The 10,581-nt window shown below is 44.1% G+C and overlaps 1 protein-coding gene across 7 annotated transcripts in view; it reads right to left on the bottom strand.

Moving 5' to 3' along the window:
• Positions 1-451: 451 nt before the first annotated feature.
• Positions 452-10,581, bottom strand: part of ARMC3 (armadillo repeat containing 3) — a 64,912-nt gene continuing 54,782 nt past the window's right edge. For 3 of the 7 annotated variants that reach the window (XM_090142939.1, XM_090142937.1, XM_090142938.1), the window contains one exon: positions 9,900-10,401. In XM_090142939.1, the coding sequence (XP_089999065.1) occupies positions 10,192-10,401 (210 nt within the window). In that variant the 3' untranslated portion in view covers positions 9,900-10,191. Of the gene's footprint in view, positions 5,237-9,100; positions 10,402-10,581 lie in introns of those variants that run through there. The other 4 variants (XM_031614354.2, XM_031614353.2, XM_031614355.2 and 1 more) reach the window with 2 other exon arrangements.

The following is a 10,581-nucleotide window of genomic DNA, read 5'->3' as shown; positions in this document are numbered from 1 at the left end:
GGGAAATAAGCGAAGAATGAATCTCTTATCAAATACCATTTTTCCCTGATTGTTGGTGTCCTTTGCAACGTAATGCATTCATGGAAAAAAAAAAAATATTTTCAGGCCACTTTGCACACTTTAACCATTTTCAATTTCCTTAAAAGGCCCTTTCTTTCTTTTTTCTTTAAATCTCCTATATCAGCCTGCAAGGTTTTGCATTATTTCATGCTTTAAACAAAGTAGCTGTAACCTCTGAGAGCAGGATGCTGCAAAAAGCAGCATGGCTGTTGGCGTTATATTGGCGGATGGTTACTAGTTTAGCAGCAGAAGCAATTCCCCTCAGTGGGAATTTGTTTGTTTGTATAGCAACAACAAACTATTTACAGTTATCAGCCTCTAATTTTAACATTATTTTTCTTTTATATATTTATTTATTTATTTATTTATTTTAATACAGCCATTGCATGTTTCCACCCCTTACTACCCAGATATCTTACCCCTCAGCTTTCCATCTGATATTCTGATGTATGATGCATCCTTTAAAGTAGTCACAAAAGAATCACCAAAAAAGGGTATATCGAGCATATTTCATTGACATCTTAGTTGGAAAGGTACAAAGGATGTTTTTTCTTGAGGAACTGTCCTTTCTGGTTCAGTTACAGAGAACAGAACACCATCTGCATGTCCTACACTCAGGCACTCTATTTCCTTTTACTCAGACTTTAATGAAGTTGCAAAATATACAGTACTGTGAAGAGCACGGAGGTTAATGGCACAGTCATTCACAGGCAAGTTTTTAAAAGTAAATGCAATTAAAAAGGCAAAAATAATGGGAATTAATTTAGGGAGCAAGAAGGAGGAGTGGCTGCAAGGTCTCAAGCTCTGGTACAAGGAGGGCAGCAATGAGAACAGCAAGAGCTGTGCTGAGGCAGAGGAAAGGCCAGTGTCCTGAGCACCAGGAGATGGCTATAGGAAACACAAAACCAGAGCGAGCATGCAGTGATACCCAGCACAGACACATGGGTTTTGTGGTGGTCTGTAACTCAGGGACCTCTTAAATGGAGAACTTGTAAGCCAGAGAGAGTAGCGAGTGCAACAGCAGAAAAATGCAGATCCTGGTGCAATAACTGCTGGCTACTGGAGACTCAGCAGTGGGGAAAAGGCACAGCATGCATCTGTGGCACCCTGGAAATCTCACCGGTAGCACTCCAGCACCAAGGGACTGCTCCTCTCTGCTAACTCAGCTTTCCATTCCTCCCATGAAGACACAGCTCCTCCTGGCACAGTCAGGATGTGGCCAGGATGCTGAAAGATCAAGGGGATGTTACCTGGGCAGGGTGCACTGCACACATGGCAGTGTGTTCCTGGTTCCATGTTCTTCAGATAGATCCCAGGAGAAAAAAGACAAGTCAGTAGCGTAGGTCTTTAAAGATCAATCACCATCCTGATCAAGCATGTAGGAATCAGACTGAAAACATGCAAAAATTCATAAAACAAGGGCTTTGAAGAATAATTATTAGCAACCTTAAAGAAATGAAGGAGGGATGCCTTCGGATTAATAGGGAAGACTTTCCCCTGCCCCAGAAACTTGGAGACCAGTCAGACATAACCCACCCAGATTACAGTGCTGTAGTCACCACCTCCGAGGAACTTACAAAACACTCAGGATTCCAAGCACCAAACCCCTGGTACAGGGCTCCACAAAGCAGCTCTGCAAAAGGACCTTCCTCCTCCATCTGCAGTCTGGAATGAGTGCCCTGGTTGTGCAGACAAGGGCCTGGGCACAGCTCTCACAGTCCATCCCATGGAGCATGCTTAGTGCCTGTGCTCCCTGCAGCACCCTGGGGCATACCACCTGGCTGCCTTTGATTCCAGTTCATGTTGAAGTTCTAGCACATCCAACATGGCAGCACTCAGTAGTGGCACGACTTCATTCAGGCCATGATAACCTCATTAGCCTCCACTCTCCACTCTCCTTTGGACTGTTGCACTAGCCTTGTGGGACTGCTAAAATGTGAGTGAGTTTTGCCGATTACTCCTTGGCCCTTCGGATGATGAAAAGTGCAGCAAGCTATAACTCTTTGGCATTGCCAGGACCAGGGAATATTTCTGAAACATACAGTTTGCTTTTTAGGATTCTGCACTTGTTCAGGGATGCATTCCAGAGCCACTGCAGGTGACAGCCATGATACATACCCATCCTTATCCTCCCACACACTTTGTTATAGATTGGTTTTACAGAGAGCCACAGCCATAGATCTCTGAATGGTATTTTTGAATAGTGTCTTTATATTAAAATTTTTCAACAATAATTTTAGCTTGTTTGGAGTAGGGTAGAATGAGGTTCCTGAAGACTGAGAATGATGGCACTACTGAGTACAAGAATCAAATTAAATCCATGACAAGTGTAACATGAGCACATGCAATGTACAAACAGACAGAACCATAAAGAATCCTAGGCCAGTCCTCAGAGGGAATAAAAAACACGGACAGAGTTAAGAAAAACTTTGAAAGCAAATAAAATCACACTGTGAACAAAAAGATCAGCATTGTGACCAGCAGCTATTGAGCTACTATACTGCTCAAAACAGTTCTGTTTGAACACACTCTGGTCCAAGCAGGGCATCCAAAGCAGTGAGCTGGGCAGGCGTCAGTCACCTCTCACTGCTGTCAGACTACAGCTGAATTTGTGCTGCAGCCAGAAGATGTAGTATGCACACTAATTGGTGCCAGGGAAAAAAATCCTGTCGAGACATTTGTTTGTGGCTGTTATAGATTGGTTTTACAGAGAGCAAGGCCAGGGTCTGCATGCAGAAATGCTCATGCTTTTACTCTCTTAAATGCACATTACAAGCATTGCTCTTTGCTATATTGATCAAGTAATTTTGAAGGTGGTGTGCTATCTGCATCTCTCTGCCACTGGCCCTGTCCCCAGCCCCCAACAGGCAGGTCAGTACGGCTCTGCCTTAGGTACCAGGAAATAAAGAAGAGTAAGAGAAAGTGATTAGTCTTGAAACGTGTGTGTTTTAATGTAATTGACATTGATTTAACCGCTGGTTGAATTTTTGAAGACAAGATTCAATAAAAAAAATGGTCTGTCAATATCTTCCTTACTGCTGTCTGTTGCTGATTCTACTGCAAAATGCAACAATTTGGAGGCAGTGAGAAAAGAAACAAGGCAGATCTGTTGCTGTGCCCTCTTCCTCGTGCTCTGCATAGCATTGCAGCACATGGGCTGTGCAAGCAGGGCAGCAGCAGGAGCAGAAGGTACCGTGCTCGTCAGCCCTGGCATCACCGTCCTCTTTACTGCCCAGAACGCAGTTGCAAGCGGCTTGTCGATCACGGTGAGCACAAAGGTAGGACATGCAGATCCAGCTAATGCCAACAACCTCATTTCACATTTGAGATCTTGCAGTCACCAGCTGCGTCACCCTCTGCAGCACACATCACTGCAGGGCCCATCGTTGCGGGACCCATTGCTGCACCCCATTGGCCCTGCACTGCACTGGCTGCCAGCCCTGCTCGCTAGGCAGAACATAGGTGAGAGGAGGCAGCAGAACAGCAGCTCCTTGGCTGTGCCAGCCACTTTTCCACCCAGTGCTCAACCTGCCAGCCTCCAATCACTTCACAAGTCCTTCCCAGGCAGAAAGCAGCCCCCAAATTGAGACGTTTTGTTTTTCTGTTTTTTTTTTTTCTTTTTTAAATAAAAAAATCATTGTCCCGTCATGCCAGTAATATGGCCTCCCCTGGTTACAGCACACACCGTGCTTTGTAGCTAGGCAGAGAACAGGCCTGCACTTCCCCTGCAGACTGCTATAAAAGCCAATTAAGTTGTTACTTAATTTTCCTTTTTTTTTTTTCCCATTACGCACAAGGGGAAGCAGCTGAAAGTCTCCCCTAGCAACAGTATGTAAAATTTAAAGTAAATTATCCCCAAACTGTGATTCAGCTGGCTTATTGCTACAAATGCCTTCTGACTGTGGTGCATGGACACACTGAGCTGAGGAATGGGTTCCCCCCCCGCCCCAGAAAGCTCAGTGTCTACTTAAGGGGGTGCATAGATTGCTTATGTTCATCATAGCTCTGATCACACCCCAGCCCAGCTCTGCCCCAGCTACCAGCTCTGGAGATGAGTGTCACCATCCATCCAGGCAGGGAGCTCTAAGGTGCAGAAATCACACAAATATCCTTCTGCAAACCCAAATCCATGCTTAGGCAGTTTTTGTTCATAGAATCATACAAGCATGAAGGTTGAAAAAGACCTTTAAGATCATCTTGTCCAACTGTCTACCTACCACCAACACTGCCCACTAGACCATGTCCCTTAGTACTACATCTACCCTTTTTTTTTTTTTTTTTTTTTTTTAAACACCTCCAGGGATGGTAACTCCACCACCTCTGTGGGCAGCCCATTCCAGTGCTTCACCACTCTTTCAGAGAAGATTTTCCAAATACCCAACCTGAACCACCACTGGTGCAACTTGAGTCCATTCCCTCTCATCCTTCTTGAGCCACATGGCCAGGAATAACACATTCCCCACAGCCATGTGGGTGTTTTCTCATCCTTTATAACTCAGGCAGTAAAAAACCATGCTGCTTCTCCTTCCACCCAGTGCCGAAAGCCTGAACAAAACATCAAGTAATTATTTGGCAACTGCTGCAGCAGCAGCTTCCTGTAGGTTATCTTAATGGATTTATCACCCTGAACTAAACCCTGACCATCTGCTCTACTCTCTAATTACAAATGCAGAAAGAACTAATTCACGACTGTATCATAAAAAAGTGAAATAGAAATGATTGAGGAGCAGGGTAAGCTCTGCTCCTCCCTCCAGTGGGCTGTGTTCCCCAGCAACAGCTCTCCTCCTCCCTGGTGAGTGCCCTGGTGAGTGGCAGCTCCTGAGGAACGGGGCTCACCAGAACAGGCTTCGTTCCCTCTCATTCATTTGGTTGTATCGTTAAATCTGGGATTCACATAAATGCCGTTACAAACCTTTCCTTCTCTCTCAGATGATCCCCAAAAGACATACTTGTAATGCATTTTCTAATCAGGAGAAGCACAAAGCAAAGCTGATGAAAAATACCCTAAAACTCTTTCTCCCTAAAATTTCCTCCAATTCACAGTGAAACCCCTTCACTCACTTGAAGACACGTGGAGTCATTCCCTGGCTTTGTGCTGCTCACTCATCTCCACCTTAGTGCTGCTGGTTTGCAAGAGCAGGGGCTGAGCACCCGCTGCCGCTGTCCAGGAACCAGTCTACCAAAAAGGACAAATTCACAACACACGGGTCAGGTCAGGAAGATGGGAGTATCTCAAAAAGAGTTGTTTGGCCCTGGGCTTTGGAAAACTTTCTTTTTTTTCCAGCTTTTCCTACCATCCAACCTGAATCTCGCTTGGTGCAACTTAATGCCATTCCCTCTCATCCTATTGCTGTTACCTGGGAGAAGAGGCTGTATGACAGCAGCAATCTACTGCAGGTAAATTGTGTCTGAAGAGAGCCTATTTATCAGAAAACATGCTAGTTTTTCAACTTGAGATGTTAGATGTCATTAACAAAATCTCTTGTATCTTGGGACAAATAGCAGAACTCCACCTATATCCTTTCTAATTTGTTCCCTAACGCCAATTAAAATTAATGACATTTTGAAAGTCTTTTTGACTCTAGAATATCCTTTTGACACCTGGCCTTTAAGGACTCCCCTTTCAAGCTCTGTCACTAAAAGCTTCCTGTGCAGAGAAGCTAAATTAAAAAGGAATTTAATACACTCCATTGCTATTACACTTTTTGGTGATTTTTTTTTTTAAATTTTCCCCACCAAATCCTTATATCTTTTTATAACTAGAAAGAGCTGCTCATTTGTTGAAGGACATAGTTTAACACAATAAACTAATATCAGAAACGATGAGATAGTTTAGGGACATCTCATGGAGACAGCATGAGAGAGAAGAACAAAGCAGCAGAGAGCAAGGCCTGCAGGCTGGAAGCTCCCTGGTTCCCCAGTGCTCAGCCCATTGCAGCAGGGGTGTGAGCTCCCTGAAGAAACTCCTGCTCCACAGGAAGGCAGCACTGTGCTCTGGAGAAAGCCTGTGTGATGCTAGCACCTCAAAGGGGAATGTGTTGCATGCTACAGAATCCATATAGGAGTTTGTTGTATTCAGCAGTTTTCTGCAGCAGTCACAAGGGAGTGATGGGAAGCAGTAGGCAGATTTTGGAAGACTAGAAAATACTGCACAACCAAACAGTGCTGCACTTTTTAGGAGAGCCTTTTACTAAAGAGTTGTGAGCTTTTTGTCTCATAGCCTAAAACAGGTCTTTGGCTGTGGCTGCCCAGCCTGGGGAGGTAAGACCTTCCAGCCTGCCATTTGCCTTAAATAAATGTCCCTCAGCATTTATTCAGCTTCAAGCAGGAGCTGTCTTTGGTTCTGCTTTGCGCACAGTTTCCATAGATGGCATCTCAGCATGTCAGTGAAACATCAATGAGCTGGAAGAGCAGGCTAGTTAATTAGCATGCAAATAGGCTCCCTCCTTAATGAGAAAGAAGCTTTTACTAGCTAACTGAGCCTCCAACACATGAGTTCCTGCTATGTCCTACAAATAACATTTTTATAGGTCAAAGACACACATGAGTGCATTTGTGCCCCCACATTGCTGGCATTGCTGCACATACACCACCTGTATCTGAAGTATGAATTCTGCCCGGTGATAGTGGACAAAGAAGGCCAGGTAAAGTCATCCCACAATACCTGATATCTTTCAGTGTCAGAGGTAGCATTTTTATAATAGAAAAATAATTAGCTCATTAAGAGGGCTGAAGAGCTTTTCATTTATCAGGAAATTTCTGCTCTAGTGGCCATACTGGTGAAGAGCAGGAAACAATCACACCCCACAGCAGTCTCGCAAAGCTCATGGAAAGGTGCTGGAGCAGAGCCCTGTGATCCTCCCCTCGGTAACATCTGCGTTATGTGCAGCCCCTGAACTGCAAACTGCTGGAGAAGTGTATTTGTGCTGTGTTCTTAACCTTTGCTTTATCGATCATTACTGGAGATAGGCTACTTGGGCAGACAGACTCTTGCCATCCTTTATTCTGCTGCTTTGCTGTGATGGCATATACAAGGGTTTCTATGCATGCTGTTTTGGGGCTTTGCATTGCCTGGGGAATTTTTTGCTTATTTTCAAGTTCTCTGAAGAAAATAGGTACTGCAGTGAGTTGTGGGGGGAGATGGCTCTTGTAAAAACCACCATGAGAGCTATGAATATAATGAGTGTATTAATGCACTTTTCTATTTTAACCAAGTTGGCACACTAGCCCGTAAAAGCCTGCTGCCTCTGCACAGCCTCCATTTTGACACTGTGTTGATAACAAGTTGGATTTTTGGAGAAGGGAGTCACATAATAGGAGAGGTTCAGATTCATGCAGAGGAGCTATTGGTGAATTAATACATCATCCCAAATCCATATTCACTAACAAAAGACTTGTTTGTTTTTGCCTGAAGCCAAGTTTTATATATATATACATATATATATATATATATATATATATATGCATATATACATACACACACACACACAGACACATACATACACACATATATATATTTTTTAAAGTTCCTGTTGGATCTGAAAAGAAACATCTGTTTTGCTCCATAAGCTCTGGATCCTTCTCAGGTCCAGAGTTAAACAGTTACTGATGTTTACTGGGGAAAGCGTTCAATTTCCACACTGCAAGGGAGTATAGAGTTTGAAGGAGTGACATAGAATCACAGAATGGCCCAGGTTGGAAGGGACCTCAAGGATCATGAATCTCCAACCCCCCTGCCACGTGCAGGGCCACCAACCTCCCCATTTAATGCTAGCTAGACCAGGCTGCTCAGGGCCCCATCCAATCTGGCCTTGAACACTTCCAGGGACGGGGCATCCACAACCTCTCTGGGCAGCCTGTTCCAGCACCTCACCACTCTCTCTGTAAAGAACTTCCCCCTGACATCCAACCTAAATCTCCCCTCCCTCAACTTAAAACCATTTCCCCTCGTCCTGCAGTTATCTACTCTTTCAAAGAGTTGATTCCCCTCCCCTCTGTAGGCTCCCTTTAGGTACTGAAATGCTGCAATGAGGTCACTCCGCAGCCTTCTTTTCTCCAGGCTGAACAAGCCCAGCTCCCTCAGCCTGTCTTCATAGGGGAGGTGCTCCAGTCCCCTGATCATCTTTGTGGCCCTCCTCTGGACCCTCTCCAACAGCTCCCTGTCTTTTTCGTACTGGGGGCTCCACACTTGGATGCAGTATTCCAGATGGGGCCTCACAAGAGCAGAGTAGAGGGGAACAATCACCTCCCTGTTCCTGCTGGCCACCCCTCTTTTGATGGAGCCCAGGATACCATTTGCCTTCTGAGCCACAAGGGCACACTGCTGGCTCATATTAAGTTTTTCATCTATCAAGACCCCCAGGTCCTTCTCCACAGGGCTGCTCTCAAGGACCGCTCCTTCCAGCTTATATGGATGCCTGGGATTCCTCCGGCCCAAGTGCAAAACTCTGCACTTTGCTGTGTTGAACCTCATCAGGTTCACCCAGGCCCACCTTTCTAGCCTCTCGAGGTCCCTCTGAATGGCATCCCTTCCTTCAAACGTGTTGACCACACCACTCAGCTTGGTGTCGTCAGCAAACTTGCTGAGGGTGCACTCGATTCCGTCATCGATGTCATTGATAAAGATGTTAAAGAGCACCGGTCCCAAGACAGACCCCTGGGGGATGCCGCTCGTTACTGGCCTCCACCTGGACATGGAGCCATTGATGACCACCCTCTGTCTGCGGCCTTTCAACCAGTTTCTTATCCACTGAGTGGTCCACCCATCAAATCCACATCCCTCCAATTTGGAGATAAGGATGTGGTGGGGGACCATGTCAAAGGCTTTGCTCAAGTCCAGGTAAATGACATCAGTCACCTTTCACTTGTCCACTGATGCCGTCACTCCATCATAGAAGGCCACCAGATTGGTCAAGCATGACCTTCCTCTGGTGAAGCTGTGCTGGCTATCACAGATCACACGCCCTTTCCTCACGTGATCAAGCACGTCATCCAAGATGATCTGTTCTATGATTTTCCCAGGCACAGAGGTGAGACTCACCGGCCTGTAGTTCCCGGGGTCCTCCTTGCTCCCATGCTGGAAGTCTTCTGCTGTTGCTGTTGTTTAGTAAAATCAGAAACTATCTTAAATGCATTAATTCCATGAATTAGACAGCAGTTGTCCCTTGCTAACATAAAGATAAAACAAGTGGAAATTAGCCTGAATGCTTTACTACTGATCAGAGACCAAGGGCGACAAAGGGGAAGTGTGGAAACACTGGTATTGCTGCTGCCAGCAATCTGTGCTGCCTCTGCATATACTTTGGGGAAAATTGAAGAATCCTTTTCTGTAGCTAGATGTAGCTACAGAAGCACCCCTCAGAAATGTCTCTGAGCCAGCAAACTGATCTAAAAAGACTGGAATTATCCACTTAGAATCCTATTTGCCGTAACAGGCTCTATACATGCAGAACAAGCAAACAGAGAAGTGTGCAGGGTCAAGGTATTAGGTCCTCCCATATCAAAATCCCACTGCTAGCACCACCACCTTCAGTCTGCTGCTTTGTTGGTTCACATTCATTAGAAAGGTAGAAATCACAAAATCATAGAATCCTTAGAGCTAGAAATTAAAGGGAGATTGCAAGCACTAATTTATCAATCATCCCTCTTCTCTGTGCCAAGACAAACAGTATTTACTTTTACATAGAGCATATTATCCATAATTATGGCAAGTCCCAAGAAATATAAATGGAATGTTTTCCCCAGAGGCAGAAAGTACACTGTTGAAGAACAATAAGAAAAAAAATGCAGTTTGGAAATAATTTAAATCTATTTAATAAGCACAACATATGAAATATTCTTGATCTACTAAATTTTAGTTTCTGTCTTAATACAGTACCAATATTAACAGCCTCCACTTCCTCCCTAATTTCTAAGAACTGAGGTTGGCTATGTGAAATATATTTAATTCTATGTTTAGAAAAATATACCAAATGCAGATATCTAAAGTGAATTCTCAGAAAATGAAGAGCATCTTTCAGCAAATGACTGTAGAAATATATGCTTTTTCTTTGGACTGCAATCCCCTTTTGTTTCCTAAATAATAGCATGTAATCATCTTAAAATGCTTATTTTTGAGAAATTTAGGTGTGATTAAATATATTTGTACTGATCAGCCTCTACACTTTCTTGTTTCATCAGAAAGCCTGGCACAAACATTAGATCTACAATATACTCGTGAGGAGGAAGCAGAAGCCCAGTTACTCCTTGAGGAGAGTCATCAACCAATTTAACTTCATTCCAACCTCTGTTATACTCGCCACGAACTAAACTGCAGCCAATTCCAAGTCTGTCTGCCATCACCTAAAAGAGAAAGAAAAGGTGTTAATCATTTAATACAATTAGCTTGTGTGATAGTGAGTGATGCTTAAAAAGAAAAAGAAATACCATAAAGAGCTTTCTTGATACAGACTGTGTAAATATCTATGGTATTTCCAAACTGCAAATATTTACTGTTGGTTGTGCTTAGACAGACTGCTTATA

This window comes from Phasianus colchicus, chromosome 6, assembly GCF_987193195.1.
Source record: "Phasianus colchicus chromosome 6, bPhaCol1.hap1.1, whole genome shotgun sequence".
In the NCBI taxonomy this organism is placed as follows: Eukaryota; Metazoa; Chordata; class Aves; order Galliformes; family Phasianidae; genus Phasianus; species Phasianus colchicus.
This window is presented reverse-complemented; position numbering and strand designations above follow the sequence as displayed.